The sequence below is a fragment of the Gallinula chloropus genome, assembly GCF_964237585.1.
Source record: "Gallinula chloropus genome assembly, chromosome: 12".
Classification (NCBI taxonomy): Eukaryota; Metazoa; Chordata; class Aves; order Gruiformes; family Rallidae; genus Gallinula; species Gallinula chloropus.
In genome coordinates, this window is record NC_140097.1 from 15,708,198 (window position 1) to 15,724,723 (window position 16,526).

General features: G+C 43.5%; 1 protein-coding gene across 1 annotated transcript in view; it reads left to right on the forward strand.

Moving 5' to 3' along the window:
* Positions 1-16,206, forward strand: part of FGD3 (FYVE, RhoGEF and PH domain containing 3) — a gene marked incomplete at its 5' end in the record, with an annotated part of 102,244 nt that extends 86,038 nt beyond the window's left edge. Inside the window, 5 exons of the mRNA XM_084269711.1 lie at positions 2,495-2,557; positions 7,708-7,830; positions 9,452-9,601; positions 12,226-12,366; positions 15,218-16,206. Coding sequence (XP_084125837.1) covers positions 2,495-2,557; positions 7,708-7,830; positions 9,452-9,601; positions 12,226-12,366; positions 15,218-15,442 — 702 coding nt within the window. The 3' untranslated portion in view covers positions 15,443-16,206. The remainder of the gene's footprint in view (positions 1-2,494; positions 2,558-7,707; positions 7,831-9,451; positions 9,602-12,225; positions 12,367-15,217) is intronic.
* Positions 16,207-16,526: the final 320 nt, after the last annotated feature.

A 16,526-nucleotide genomic window follows, 5' to 3' on the forward strand; every position in this document is an offset into this window, starting at 1 on the left:
TCCTTTTTGTTTTGCTTCTGTGTTAATTGGGTAACCAGGTGTTTCCACTCTGTTGGTTTACAGAAGTCAAGCAGTGCAGAAGCCTGGTTTATCTTCTGACTGTGATACTGATGCAGTATGCCTCATAATTTCTGGTATGCCAGAATACTAACCTGCTTTTTGAGAGGATTAGTTATCTAGATAATCAGCTTTGAAGACTGATGTCACAGCTAAATGTGGCAGAAATTGCTGTCAGTTAAAAAGAGCTGAAGGTGATTCTGTAAGGAAATGCTGAAACAAGTACTGGCAGGGGTTTTAGTAACAGCACACTGCTGTAGGCAATGTCCACCACACATCTCTCATCATCTTGACAGAATACTGGGCAGCATGCTTTAAAGGAAGAAATGACAATAATCTTCCTTTTTTGCTCCAATGAGTCAAGAGAGAGATATGAACTCATGGATCCCAGGCTGGGTCTGTAACAGCTGCTAGAAACTGGACTCTGCGCTCTCCCATCCCTGGCCATACATTTGATATGTTACAGTACTTCTGATTGATTTCAGTTGCATGACCAGTCCGTGCCTTTGCACACAATTCTTACCATGCTTTTGTTTTCCCCACTGACTTCTGTGAACTCTTACAAGCATTAAGGGTTTGATCTTCAGCATGGAATTTGCCTACAGAAGACTTGTGGTTTCCTGAAGGTGTGGAGATCTGGCTTATTATGTGATTCTTAAGATTATGCCTGTGCAATAATCTATGGCAGTTAATAAACTCCCACCTGTCAGGAGGTGAATATTGCCTGTCAGTCCCCTGCAAAGTGACTGGTGCAGTGGTGGTCTTCTAAAGAAGTCTTCAGAAAGCTTCAGTGTCCCTTTGTGGCTAAGTTCCTTCAGAAAGAGGACTTGTTTCACAGACTAGCAGAACAATGGGGGTTGGCAGGGACCCCTGGAGATCATCCAGTCCAACCCCCTCACAGAGCAGGGTCACCTCCAGCAGGGTCCACAGGACAGCATCCAGGTGGGGTTTGAATGTCTCCAGAGATGGAGACTCCACAGCCTTTCTGGGCAGCCTGTCCCAGGGCTCTGCCACCCTCCCAGGAAAGAAGTTCCTCCTCACGTTTAGGTGGAACTTTCTATACTTGTTTGTGCCCATGGCCTCTTGTCCTGTCCCTGAGCACCACTGAAACAAGACTGACCTCATCCTCCTAACCCCCACCCCTCAAATATTTATAAGTATTGATGAGATTCCCCCCTCAGCCTTCTCTTCTCTAGGCTAGAGTCCCAAGTCCCTCAGCCTCTCTTTGTAAGAGAGATGTTCCAGTCCCTTCATCATCTCCATAGCCCTAATTTCCCTGATTGACCTTTTCATCTGCAGCATTTCAAGGGTCTGTGAAGGAGTTTTTCGGGTTTGTATTTTCTTACACTGTTTAAAAACATTCCCAAGGAAAAGGACCCCTTTTACCAATCTCAGGCCCTGTTGAAATAGAGTAGTGGGAATTTGATTTTGTAGTGTATTATTCCCAATAAACATTAAAAGGGCTTGGGGATCTGAGCAGGCAACTAGAGAAGTTGATTCTTTTCCCTAAACTGCTGGGGATTTTCTCAATCTGTCCTTCAGACCCTGTTTTCACTCCACATTTTTCATGTTCTTTTCCAAGTCCTGTGGAACAGCTCACAGATGTCTTTTTACTAGGTGGGAGGAGCTGCATGCTGGGTTGAGAATGATTGCAGTGGAACCCCTTTCCACAGGGCTGGGCCACAGGCCATGTGTAGGCCCTGGGGTTGCTGGGTTTTTGAAGAGGCAGAAATAGTTGGCTAGAGTCGAGTACATGATGCTTCCCTTTAATTAAGTTGTATTCCCTAAGGATTGCACGGGGGTGGGGGGAGGTGGCATAGCCCTAGCCCCAGGGGAGGTATTTGCTCGTTCTCAAGAGCTGTTTGATCGTATTAGGATATAAATAGATACAGAGAATTAATAGCTCTTCAATTTGGCCGCTTGCTCGCAGCTACAGTTCAGGTTGTCTCTAACAAGAGAGATTATCTTTCAAATGGAATGCAGCTAGAGGGCAAAAATGGGTAGTGTTGAACTATGGGATGTTTAGTTGGTGACAGAAGAATGATCTATGGAGTAATGTGAGTTTGTCATGGAGAGTCTTAATATTTTGGAGACCCCTGTAAACTAGGAAACTCCCTGTAAACTAATGATGGATGAGATGCTTTTTCTTTTAGGATATAGCCCATGATTTTGGTGTTTATAAGCTTGTTGTTTGCCCTCTGTTACGTATTGAATACACATAGATGCCAGTTTGCATTCATTAAGATACGTGTTGCAATTAAAGACTTAGCTGAGTGCTGTTTGAAGGGAGTCAGTGTTTGTGTGCCATGGAAGCACATTAGCAAGCAAATGCCTGAGATGCTAAAAGCAAACGATGCCATGTTTTCTTTTTCAGTGTTGACTCTATCTTAGGAAGAATATCCATTGAAATTGTTGTGTGTCATTCTGTTTCTCTCAGATAGCCAGCACCAGCTCAGTGGAATCGATGCCAGGAGCAGATGGTGGTGGTGCGTTCGGAGGGGTAAGTAATTCGAAGCTGATAGCTTCAGTACAGCAAAGCAGGGTGGGACTTCTGGTTCTTTTGTAGCAGGGGGAAAAAAGAGATACTTCAGTGTGTTGGTCTGTGCCATGCTGCCCATCATCCCAGCCGTGCTGCCCATAGTCCCAGCTGTGCTGCCCATCACTTCAGCTCAGTCACACCCACAGCTGCTTGCAGGTTTTGCAGGGTCAGGGAATTTCATTCCTGCTGTTCCCAATACACGCTGCATCTATTAACAGGGAACCTGTCCAGGGGACATTGATTGTTACCAGGGATTTGTTCTGTGGGGTTGCATTTGGTTTTACATTCTGGTGGGGACCTGCACAGAATGCTCAGAGGGTAAAGAGAGACCAGGAAGCCTGGCTGGTTAATACTGTGTACCTCAGGGGTTCACCTCCAGAACTGAATTTTGATGAGCACTCCTTTTGCAGCATGCTTCTCATGTTTCTGCCCATAAAGAGGTGGAAGGGGCAGTACTTTCAGACAGCTCTGGCCTGTAAGTGATTGGCTGCTGCAAAAGCAACAGTACTTCTAAAGCTATTTTTCATTTTGCTCTGTACAATGACTGTGACTGCTGCTGCTGAGTCAAACCAGAGGTCTGGAGTCCTTTGTAGGACAGGACATTAGCATCACCTTTTTAATAAGAAAGGAACCACTTAGGAGGCACTTCCAGAGTGGAACCTACTGGCAGAGTTTAGAGAGTATCAATGAAAAAGCCATTATACAAACCAGCAACTTTACCTACCCAAACAAGATCTGATTAAAAATAAGTGACTTTAATTAGTGTACTCCTTCCTGTTCATTGTTTGCTCATGCTTCATGTTCTCCCTAGGCAATTTTTGATTTATTTGTAGTCAGTTCTGCAATTAGTGCCCATTCCTTGAGTTACAGATGCTTTGGTGAGATAGCTACTTAATGAAAAAAGATGCTTTGTGTAGTATTGAAGAGCAAACACTGAAAAATTTCTGTTGGCCTTCAGTTTCTTAGGGAAGTGTAAATTTTAGTTGTAGTTAATTAAATTTAAAAAATTAGATCTTTTTACTTGATTATAAATAAATCATGTTGGTGATTCACCTGGTATATCTTGACACATTGAGGAATTTTCCTTAAGTTGTGTATTTTATAGAAAAATGTAATTCTTGAGGTAGAAATAAGAATGGGGTTGATCAAAAACACAAAGTCAGAAATATCCAAAATTGTGTGTTGTTGACGCCGGGATCTCATTCTGTGGTATTGTAGGAAATGGATAACATCAGATAACATCAGCATGAGCAATAAATCCAGATGTTGCAGCTTTAGAAACCATTAACTTTTAATGATGAGATAGATCCCTTTAGAAACATCTCAGTGAGTGCACGAGCAGGTACATTGTGTGCACAACAGCTTCCACATGCGAACCACTTGGTGGTAGTGGTGGTCAGCAAACTCATCCCTACTTCCTGAGGCTCTGCTGAGTCTCCTGAAGAATCTGTTCCTCTTGTCTCCAGCGTTGTCCATTAGCATAACGGGACAGTGAGACCCTACTGCAGGGAGTGCAGTCTCCTTGCTGTGGAAACAGTTTGCTGTGCTGCCAGCATGGTTTATGCTCAGCCTTCATTAATGGTGTGATGTCTGCTTTCCAAAGCAGTCCAGCCACAGGTTTCACCTCACAGTCTCTTAGTTCTAGGCATGAGCTGTGTACCTCTCACTGGAGTTTGTGATCTTTCTCCACTAAGAGTTTAAAATTGGAGGAAACTGTCGAGATTTAGAGAGTTAAATGTAGCTGTGGAGTAAAAGCAAAGTAGTGGTTGGAGCAGCCAAGCCTGAAAGCAGATACTGTAGACCCTGACTCTGATCAGCTTTTACACAAGTTTTTTTTCCTGTCAGACTCACCAGCTTCAAATCAGAGCTTTGTACACCAGGGAAGAAAAGGGGCAATTACTCACATGCAGGAGTAGTGGGATACTCCAGTTGAAGCTAGGGCAGCTTTGTACTAGCTCCCTTCCTGATGCACATCAACAGTAGCTGGTGTAGCTTCTGAGATAAATGACAGAGTGGCTGTTAAATTTATCTTTGATGAGCAAGGTTTGTGTCTTACAATGCATGCCCTTGTTAGCCACAAAATTCTCTCTGTTCACGTGGTCTGTAGTTAAGGGGACATGGCAAATTTAACTTCCTGTGTCATGGCTGGGTGGAATAGGGGTGCTGCCTGTGCAACAAAGGCACGTGGGCTACACAGGGATGGAAACCAGAGGACGACTTAATCCTTTCCCAGTGTTGGCAGTTAAATCATACTGAATAACTCTTCCTTCTATAATTGCTCATTGGAATTTGCCAAGTTGCAAAGAAAGTACATTTTCTTTTTTCTTATCTTTTCTACAGCTGTGATACCAATGTTTCAAACTCCTGTGTGCTCATAATGTTGAGAAATGAAACATTGCTGGTATTCATAAAATACTTAAAGACTTCTTTATACAGGCCCTTTGAATAGCTGGTTTAGTATTAAATGTGCTACAGCACACATTAAAATATCATGGTCTGAAATAACTATAATGGTATAAAATGAAAGCTCATGTGTAACTGTCCTAACAAATCTTGCCAGTGTGAGACCCATTCTGCTTTCTTGCCTTTCTCAAATGCATGGGACACTTATTTCTGAAAGTGAACATTGTCCTTCCTGGCTGTTTCATGTTGAGGGGCAAGGCAAATTATGAGATCCATTAGAGAAAGTATTGAATGTGAACCCATATTTGTTTCAGAAACATACAGGTGGGCAATGGTGGATATTCTCATTGGACTGTAAAACACATAAACCCATTTCCATGGGAAGTAGTCTGTTCAGTTCACATTAGAGGAACTTCAGCATTTCCTGCTCAGGCATGTGTGGTATTGATTGAAAGCCAAAACCGTTCAGCATCCGTCAAGGTTATCTTCCAGTCACAGCTCACAAGGCTGAGTGGCGCCTTCACTTACACTCTTGCCGCTCCAGTAGCACTACTGAAATTGCTGTTAATGTAAGAATCCGAAGGCACATTATGCTGTATGCAAATTCTATCTTGAGAGGCAAAAATAAGGTTGACCAGTGTGAAAATGCTCTGATGTAACAATCTAAGGGGAATCCATCCGTAGCCAGTAGAAGAAAAATCAGTCTTCTAAATTAAATAGCATTAGCATCAGAATCACAGTGAGAAACAGCTGGCTTCAGCCAGGATATGTGACACAAATAAAAAACGCTTCCCTGTAGATTGCTGCTGATGAGTAAAAGCTTTTCAAATCGCCTTAATTACATGGCTTCCTTGGAGGGGTCTGACAGAGCCTGAAAGGAATGTTTCTGCCAGTGATTCATCAAGGCATTGTGCAGTGGCTGTAATTCAGTGTCGTTCTGGTTACATCTGGTTCTTCACATGGAAAGTGAAACGCTGAGCTCTGTGTACGTGTGGGGGAGGCCGTGGGTTTGCAGGCAGCGCATCTTACTGAGCAATTAGTGTGTCTGTCTAGGGAGGATAGTGATTCTCCTGAAGGAACAGATCGGCATGACTGTGCTCAGCAGCTGAACGGCAAAGCGCCCTGTGTACCTGGGTGCGAGTTGGAAATGTTGCTATTGCAGCTATGGAAAAGTTAATGAAAATGGAAATATCCGAGCTAATTAGAAGCATTTAGTTGTGGTTTGGTTGTGTAATGCCATGCCAAGGCAGGGTGGTTTCAGTACCTCTGCTGAACGACAGTGTGCTGTCCTCTGCAATGTGGAGATGGCAGGGCAGAGGCTTGAGAAGGCTGAAAGATGGGACAGTGGTGTCAGCTTGTAAAATTTCTTTGGGGGGGTTGTGTGTTTGGTTTGTTTGTTTAATTGGCCTGAAAACCTCTATTAGTGACTTAGTCTTCTAACCCCTAAGGTGAGACTGCAAGGCCAGGGGCATCATTTCCCCAGCACTGGTTGCCACTGTCCTGGTGATCCTTTGCTGATTGCAATTGCTGCTGCCTTCCCCCTGCCCCTGCATCTGCGTGTTAAAGGCTTTGGAGAAAGGGAAATTCATTGAGCCAATTGTTCTCTCTCAGGTGGATGTAGGATGTGATGTAGTATGTGCTGGTAGCTTAGAGGGAAGGGGAGGTTGTTGAGGAGTCCACAGTCTAACTGCACCGGGCCTGGTCTTTTCCTGGTTGATTTTCAGAAAAACTGTAACACCTCTGCTCTTCTGATTCAGAGGAAACATTTCTTCTCCTGGTAGTTTGTTAAATGATTGTGTCATGTGAACGAAGCCAGGGACAGTTACCAAACCTCTTCTCATGAAAGAGCTGTGTCAGAGGAGTGTGATGGCAGCCCCCTTCTTTGGGCTGGGGTCTCCATGTGGGTCCTGCTGGCTGAGGGTGCCTAGCTACTTGTCCTTCACACTTAGCCATCCTGCCAGGAAGGAGGAACAGTGCTTATTTCCTAAAAAGAGGAGAACGGGGGGCTTCTTGTGTGAATCTGTGTTAGGAGCTGCACATCATCATGGCAATGCTCTTTGGTTTAGCAGAAAGTGGTAAAACAGGGTTCAATTACAGAGTGACATCAATATCTTAAGGGGGGTGTCAAGGGGATGGGGACAGACTCTTCTACATGGTGCCCAGTGACAGGACAAGGGGCAGCAGGCACAAACTAGAGCACAGGAAGGTCCATCCCAAAATGAGGAAAAACCCCTTGACTCTGTGCTTGCCAGAGCCCTGGGACAGGCTGCCCAGAGAGGCTGGGGAGTCTCCTCCCAAACCTGTGACCCTGAATGCCATCCTGTGCAACCTGTTTGAGGTGATGCTTGAGGTGGGGGTTGGACTGGGTGATCTCCAGAGAACCCTCCAGTCTGTGGTGCAGTGGTTCTTGACAAAACCCCTGTGCTGGTTCCCCTTCCACCTTCCCAACATGGGTGAGCTGAGGCGGTGAGGGCACAAGTGGCCAAGAGGGACCTGAAGGATCTTCTCAAGCAATCTGAGACCCACCGTGTTGCTCTAGGAATACCTGATGGTGACCCTTCCACCCAGCCATCGGCCTTTTCCAGAGATGATGTGAATTCTTGTCTGAACTGGTGGGAAAACCAAGGATGGTCTGGATCAGGAGAGATCTATCAATTGCTTTGCAATTTTTAAATCTGTAATAAAACTCACATCATTGTGCCTTTCAGAGTGATTCCTGCAGGAAATCTTCCAAATCCAAGCGTGACAAGGAAAAACAGGCTTGCAAGAGCTGCAGCGAAAGCTTCAACTCCATCACCAAACGGCGGCACCACTGCAAGCAGTGCGGGGCGGTGAGTACCGGGACGCGCTGAGCTCCCCAGTCTCTTCTGCTGACCCTGTTAAAGGGAAATACTTTCTTCTCATTGTGGGAGCTAAAAGACATTGTGGAAAAGAGCAAAAGTCTGGTGCTAGGGCCCTGGTCTGCGCTGTGGTAACAGCAAATACAGCACCTGGGTGGATTAAAAGAGGGGTAGTGCCTTCTTTGAGGGTGTGCATGTATCTGGGGAGGGGGCTGTCCCCTGTATTTTGTTTGTAGAAACAGAGCAGCCTCCTGACAGCCTTCCTTTAGATGTCAGCTCTTCCTAGGATGAACAGGTAAACATGCAGTAGTAAAGATGGGTGGGTTCTTTTTTCCCTAAAGTGAAGCTGTCAAGAATCGCTTCTGCCAAAATGGTTTCCTCCGGCTTGATAAGTCTGAAAAGTATCACTCCTGGAGATTGAGAGCCCAGGGATACTGAAGGCACTTAGCCACCCTGCCCCAGTGCCATACCCAGACAGCTTACTTCACAGGGCTTTTTTCTGAATACCCACCAAGATCAGATTGATTTCTGCCATAGGACTTGAAACCTGCCTTCTGTAACTTGAGTTTCATGGTTCAGTGTTCCAAATGTAACTAGCATGGAATAATGTTGTTTAAATACCATTACTCCTTTGGAGTGGAATTAAATTTCCAGCTGAAGAGACCCCTAAATGTATATTTAGATGTTTGAAGGAAGCTCAGTCTCAGTAATTGAAATAAAATCACTGTGGAGGAGATGCTTTTGTACGAGAATTGGGATTTTGAACCTTCTGTGTTTATTTTTATTACTAATTACTAAAGTAACGCCATAAATTCCAGGAGGCTTAAAATGTTCCACCACAAAGCTCAGTATTATTAAAGAAACGAAATAATAGCTTTTCCCCATGGGCAGAGAGATAACAAGAATTAAGTTATTAATAATTTATTGTGCAACAGTTTTTAGTTATGTGATGCTTCATGATGTGGCAATAGCATCAAATTCATGAAGTTAATTAATCTCAAGACAAGACTGCAACGTTTCATAAAACGCTAGCTTGAGTTTGTTTATGTAGCTCGGCAGGATGGTGCTTCACTTGACAGGAGCTGAATTAAGGCAGTTTTCTTCATCTAGTCATTAACACCTTGCAGCAAAGTGCTAATGACATATCCTTGCACCTGTATTTTTGAAATTGTCAGTGATTTTGGATTCTACAGTTCTGTCAAGCTGAGCTGCCTGATTGATGAGGAAATGTCAGTCACCTTTACTCTGCAGATCAGTCCTTCCTGGGCCGTTTTGTGATTAGCATTAAAAAGCACTAATTGCTTAGCCAACCCAGGCCCTTTTTTGACTCAGAAAGGTTTATAAGAAAAAAAAAAAAGCAAACTTGCATAATGTTAATTGGAAAGTATTTCCCAAAAGTCCTATGTTTGTTATCTAGGTATATTGGTACACAGCATGGGATCACAATAACATTAATTATTAATGCAGGTAAATAAAGTGAATATCCCATTGGTCACTCTTATGCTTACATTTGCCAGATTTTACTTAAATACCAACCCTGTTGCAAGTCACTTGCTTTGGAGCCGTGCTATGCTTCAGTGATGGGTAATAAAGAACCAGCTTTTTCATGCAGGTGATCTGTGCAAAATGCTCCGAGTTCAAACCTCTTGCGGATAACAGCCGTCATCGAGTGTGTAAAGAGTGTTTTGTGCAGCTGCCAGCGAGCCCCTGCAGCCCTGGAGTGGAAGCAGTCGGAGAACAAAAGAAAAGACTAGCTGCAGAGGTACAGTATTTAGCTAAGAAACTTTTCCTGGGCTAGCTGCCCTTGAGAGGCTTTTTTTTTTTAATTCTTATTAATGCATTTATTTAAAAGAAGTGCACTTGTTTGGTTATCTTTTCCCCCCACCATGATACGTGATGTTCTGGCCTGTAACTTGCATTGAGTGTGTGTGCCACCAGAATGCTGTTTGTAAATGGCAAGTGTTTATCGCAGGATGCTGAGCAGACAGGGATGCTCACCCGTTCTGCAGCACAGCTTCAGCTGTCAAAGTAACAACAAAAAAAAAGGAGGAACTTCTGGCTTCTTTTTATTCCGGTGCATTTCCCATCCTGAGTTGGGCAAAATAACTACTGGCAAAACAAGAAATTTTTTTCCCCTTTTGACAGATAGAAGGTATTTTTTCACACCTTAATTCACATCCGGTCAAAATGTCATTGAGACAGGGTTTTTTTTCTTAGCTGATCATGCAAAAGCATAGCACTGTGCTGAAAGAGCTGTGGGGATTCACTGAAACGTTCCCACACCTGCTGTAAAGCAGACTCCTTTCTCCAAAACATGACTGACTTTGTTGTGCAAACTACTGCTTCACAATTGCCACCAATGTCACCAAGCTTTGTGCCATGTCAGCAGCACAGCCTACCCTTCTTTTTCTCAAGAACAAGAAACATACTGGCAGCCTGATGTGTTTTATCCTCACTCACAACTGAACCTTCTCTTACCGATGCTTTTTTTAGACTGTGGGCAGAGCTGTGAGTGCCATTACGTGCCACGCTTTTCATGGGCCACCTTGAAGAGAAAGGTTTATTTGTTTTACCTGTGAAACACAGCCAGAAGTCACTGCATATATAAAAGAGGACATTCATCTCCATCAAAAGTGGACCCACTGGGATGTCAGATTCTTGAAAGAGCCACTGATACACTGAGAATTTAGCATCATTGCAGTTCATCCTTCTGCCCCGATACACTGACCTACACTGTCCTGTTTCAAGCATGGAATGTTGGGGAACAGTTGCAGCCTCTACTGAGAAACATCTTACTTTGAAAAACATCTGCCTGGAAGCCACCCCTCCAGAGCCATCCAGCTGCCTTCCAGCCCTGTTATCCTCATCAGCATCACCAATGTAGGTGGAAAATCAGCCGGTGCACATCCAGAGCTCCTGTAATAAATGTAGTCTCCTTAGATCCTGCCAGGTGACAAAATGTACCCACACAGGTAAAATTAGACTCTCACAGTGTCCCAGAGTGAACTCTGCTGCACAGGCACTTTCTCAGCTTTATACCCAAAGACATCTGGAATCTCAGAAGTAGAGAGTGGGGTAAAGCTGCAAACACACATTGTCCTTCTCAGAATGGCCGTGTCTGGAACGCAGAGAGGATTCTGGATCCAGAGCCTGACATTGTCAAAAACCTCCCAGAGATGTTATAGCTGTGCCTACAGATAGTATGTGCTTAGTATCGGAGAATCATCAAATCATTGAATCTTTAAGGTTGGAAAAAAACCTTGAGATCAAGTCCAACCATCTGTCCAACACCACCATGTCAACTAAACCATGGCCTGGAGTGCCACATCTACACATGTTCTGAACTCCTTCAGGAATGGATGGTGACTCCACCACCTCCCTGGGCAGCCTGGTCGATGCTGGACCACTCTTTCAGTGAAGACATTTTTCCTAATATCTTATCTAAACCTCTTCTGGCACAGCTTTGAGACCATTATGCATCCATAGTGGGATCTCAACGAGGAACTATCCAGCATAGCTTCAGCAGAGCTGTTTGCTGCTGAAGTGAAAACCTCCACGTACCCAGCTGGGAGCTCTGTTCATCTGCAAAGCCAAGCAGCAAACCGGCGAGATGTGACCTGCGGCTTTACTTTAGAAAAGCAGATTACAGCAGAAAGCTGTAAGAACCCAAGGAAAAGAGTCATTTTCTCCTCATATGCTCAGGCTTCTTGCCTTCTGCTAAATTTTCAAAGGATCAGGTAAAATGCAAGAAAGTAGGGGTATAAGAAAGGAAGATCGGAGCCAGTCTTTTTCTTTCCCTCCTATTTGCATTGAACTTTCTTAACAAGCTTAATAGCGGCTGAGGAGATTGCAGCTTTACAAATGTTATTAGCAGATCCAGAAATCCCCAGGAGACTTCTGTGCCAAGTGTATCATGAACAGGAATTTTGTTTTCCTTTACTTTCTGTCAGAAGACAAGAATTTCCTTCACTTTTTTCCCCCCGGTGCTCTCCGATGTGCCTCACATCTCCACATCCACACACCAGAGTCTCTTAGCACACCTTGTGTGCTGATTTAAACTCGTCTCCCCGCCTACTTCGCTAAGCAAAAAACTTGCTGCATCGTCTTAATTACCAGTCTCAATTTACTTGGTGGAGATGGAATTTAACTTCACATCCGCTGGGAACAGCAGTTCAGCATCTGCCTCTGTTACCCGGCACCGTGCTGTTTCTTGATGGTGTGTAATAACAGTGAAGTTACAGGCTCGCCAGCATTTTCCTTCCAGTTCTATTTGACTCCACACAACTCAAATATATTTTATTCCCAATTCTAAGAATTTTTCCCACTTGAGCATCAATGAAAACAACTTGTTTTTCTTTTTTCTCTTTTTCTTTTCTCTTCATCCAGAAGCAAAGCATCTTAGCAGCTGAAAACAGCCTCTTCAGCAGCTACCTCCAGTTCCTTGAAAAAGGGAAGACTTGGTACAAAATGTGGGTGACCATCCCTAAGACCGAACCTCTTGTTCTGTATCTGCAAGGAAGTAGCCAGGTAAAGTGACATTTGTGAGGGTTAACACACCAAAAAGATAAAAAAAAAGGGGGAGGGAGGGAAGCATAAATTTACGTATGCCAAGCTGGGAAATAGGTCAAAAAGGATTTGGCTTGGTTTCAACAGCAAAAATGAATTTGGTTTTCTGAACAGCACAAAGCCTCAGAGATTTCAGATTGCCTTGTTATCTGTAGTTACTGCTGATATGGTTGTGAGGAAATGTTTAAGCTCATCACTTTTCAATTTTTTAACAAAAAAGGGCAAAACACAGATAATTAGGTTATATTTGGGGTTTTTACCAATTTCAGGCAAGTATGCTCAAAGGGTTTTATTGCCCTGTCATTAGGGAAAACACTTTCCTGTAACATATATAGAGCTGCAAAGTATTCTGAGTATCACCACTGCTGGTTCAAACAGGTTATTTAGGTAGGTAGTTACGCTTTTAACCCTAGTTCGGGGTTCAGAGGGTGGAAGAATTTGTGGAAATGCAGATGTTCTTCAGCCTGAAAAAGGGACTGTGTTTGGTGTGATGTTTCTCTTTAAATAACTACTTCTGGTACACCTTTCTTTTCATTTTGTACGGTGTGTTGTTGAAGCTGGCTGGCATTGTGTGTGGTGAAAGTCAAGCAATAGATATATCCATGTCCAAGAGAGAATATCCAAAATAGAAATGTCAGTCGTGCTTCCGTAGTGCTGAACACAAAGATTCCCCGTATCCCATTTGGTGTTTGACACGTCGATATATGGCTTTATCTCCTAGGTGGGAGGGAAGGAGGAGAGGGTCTGAGTTCAGCCTGCCCTGACCCTGCTGCAGTTGTAGCTATGGGAAGGATTTGTGTTTTATTAGCATCACATCGTGTGGTCCTGAGCTACTGGAGAGGGTACAAAAAAGGGCTACAGAAATGATGAAAGGACTGGAACATCTCTCTTAGGAAGAAAGGCAGAGGGACTTGGGACTTTTTAGCCTAGAGGGGGGAGCTTATCAGTGCTGATAAATACTTGAGGGGTGGGGTCAGGAGGACGGGGTCAGTCTTGTTTCAGTGGTGTCCAGGGACAGGACAAGAGGCCATGGGCACAAACAAGTATAGAAAGTTCCACCTAAACGTGAGGAGGAACTTCTTTCCTGGGAGGGTGGCATTCAAGGGAAGGTGTTTTGGTACTGATTTTGTGGCAGTTTAATGTTTAGTGTATTTCTGGGGTGAGAGAAATCTCACAATATACTGGCAAGAAAGCACATCAGGCACGGTTGGTGTATCACACTTTCAATGACCACGGCAGGATTTACCACAGGGAATCACCAGTTGCGATCAGAGACTATAAAGAAGAAGGAGGAATGCTGTTGTCAAGGGCCTGCTACTCCCCTTGCATGCTTCCTTCAATTTGCATCCAAACAAAGGAAGAAATGATGAAGCAAATCCCATTCCTGATGTTAATCCAATGTCCTTGTCAGTCCTAGTATGCACTGGGCTTCTGAGAAAAGTCTCTTCCAGAGCTGCTTTCCTCCTGGCTTCCTGTCTGGAAGCAGTTGGGAAACACTCACATGATTGAATGTTTTTTTCCCAGACAGTGTTTTGTTTTACACAGCCACCCCAATGCATCCCACAAACCCCTTCAGGCCTGCAAAGTAGCACTTTGATGCTTAAAAGAATTTAGAGAGAAGGTGCCTTTTGGGAATAATACTGCCAACAATGGCATTAAAGGTCTTGAAACACTGAACGAGTGAAGCATGACCATAGGAGTTGGAAAGTTGGGGAACTATTTTTAAAAAGGACAGAATAGCTGGCTGCTGGGAAGGAGGAGTGAACCGAGCTGGATCTGGAGCTTCTGATACAGTAAAAGCCTTGACAGCTTTTGTCCTCTGCACCCCTGTCCCTCACACTGAAGAAGGGATGCCAGTGCAAAATGAAACACGACTTGCAGGTTTTAAAATAGCCCAAAAACTGCTCTTTGCCTCTAAAAACTTGTTCTAGGAGAATGAATTAATCCCCTGAGTATTCACTGCATAAGTCTTGCGTAAGGCTTCATGCATGAGGATAACATTCACAGCTTATTTAGGTATGGAAATCACACCAGCTCTATCTGTCCTTAAAGTGAGACAGCATCTGTGCAGCTGTTCGTCATATTTATCCGAGTGGAATTATAGGAGTTGGCTTATAAGCAAAGACCACCTCGAGCTTATGGATCAGTGGTTTTATAGAAGTGAGTCTGTATTTCCAGCTGGAGCTTATGCCCTTGTTGGTCTTGTAAACTACTTTCAGAGCTCTGATATTAACTTACAGTATTTAGGAGTCCCAGCTAGGTAGAGAAGCAATGAATCCTGGAGAAGTGAGGAGGTAAATCCAGTCTAGTGAGAGCTGCTGTACATAATAATCACCAGCTCTGATCCAAGGGAAAGTTTTTGTTTATAAATTCTGAAGAACCTTTCCCAGCCGGTGCCCTTGTGTCTCTCAGTGTCCAGCTCTGCTTGTTTGTCTCCTTTAAGCCAATCTTACAGATGTCCCATGAGCTTCAGAACGGACCACACCAAACTTTTCCCAGCCGGGTCAGATCGCTGTAACCACTGCAGAGGGGTGTTTGTAAAAGACAACGCGTGTAAGCCATCTGGAATGACATGACGGTCCCCAGCCATGCTGGATCCATGTTCTTACTGTGACAGGGAGTCTGACAGATCAGGATAAAGCACTGAGAAGTCATTGCCTTTTACTATTAGAAGTTAAGCAGTTGATCTCTCCTCTCTTCTGTTTTCTCACCCACAGTATGGACAGGGAGCCGAGCACACGTGTGCTGGGGAGCTGCTCATCCACCTTCAAACTGTTTGTTGCTGAGCTTTTACACTTGTTCTTTCTCCTAGGATGGACGGAGCCCACGTCCCATTCCTCTCCTTGGATACGAAGTCAGTTTACCAGGTTCCAGTGAGAAGTTTGAAGTGAAACATGTTTTTAAGCTCTGCCAGTCCCAGCAAACTCTGTATTTCAGTGCAGAAGACGAAGAACTGCAGATGAAATGGATGGAGATTCTCACCAAAGCAGCCAAAGGGGAAACAGAAGATCCAGCTGAAGGGCTCGGCAACCCATAGAGCAAGTTCCCTTTAGTTTCTTTCCTACATGCTATAAACCATCACTTGAATTTGGTATTCATGGCACTTTGGAATCTGTATGGCTTTATATTTTCATGTGTCTGCATAGGAAATTCAGTGGTTTCTCTCCTTTTATTGTACATTTCTCACGTACAGTAGTTACCTGGCATATATTATGTTAAAGGAAAAGGTAGTTGTAGTTGGTGGTGGTGTTGATGCTGGTCTTAAAAAAAAACCCCAAAAAACAAAAGACAAGGAGAAAAGCATTAATTTGAACCAAGGTAATGGAAAACCATTGGTCTCTTGTTTTCCTCAATGTATATTTTCCAGTCCTTTCGATTGCTGTTCGGTGCAGGATGTGTATAGTCTGTGATTAGTTCTATAAATGCTGCCTTTTAAGTTAAATGTTGTAAAGGCTTGTGCTGGCCACTGACATTCCGTTCTCTGTCCTTTCCCTCCCGGTAAAAGGTCTTTGTGAAGTGTGAGCGATGTTCTGAGTATTTTCCCTTGGCTAAAACTATGTCTCTGCTATTTTGAGATGACCTGTTCACAAGACAAATACTGTAGAAGGGACTTCTATAAATGACTGCAAACTGTGCAGAAAGAACATTAAGAAGCCTCATTGATCTCAAGCATTTATAATATTGTTTTGTTTTCTTTTGAAACCAATACCTACCTTCCTACTATTTGAACCCATTTTGATGTAAGTGAACAAACATTTTATACTGCAAACTGGGTTACGATCAATAAACGAGAACATTTTTAGTACACTCAGTACAAAAAGGTGACTTTTTTGTTGTATTGGTTAATTTAAAAGTGACCTAGGATTTATTTATATAATTTGTAAATAATGTTTCATAAGTATTCTAAGAATTTTTTTAAGATCTCAGCTAATTAACAGGATTTAGTGCATAGAACAAGAGATATTTGTATGAACTGAATTTGTAATTTAATTTTCCTGTTCACCTGTATTTGTCTTATTTTCAAACTTAAGTGCTTATCTATTTAAATAAAAATTCATGCAGTTAACTCCTGAGCCAGGTTTCCAAGGCACAGCAAGCTTTAGGTCAACATTTGATATAGG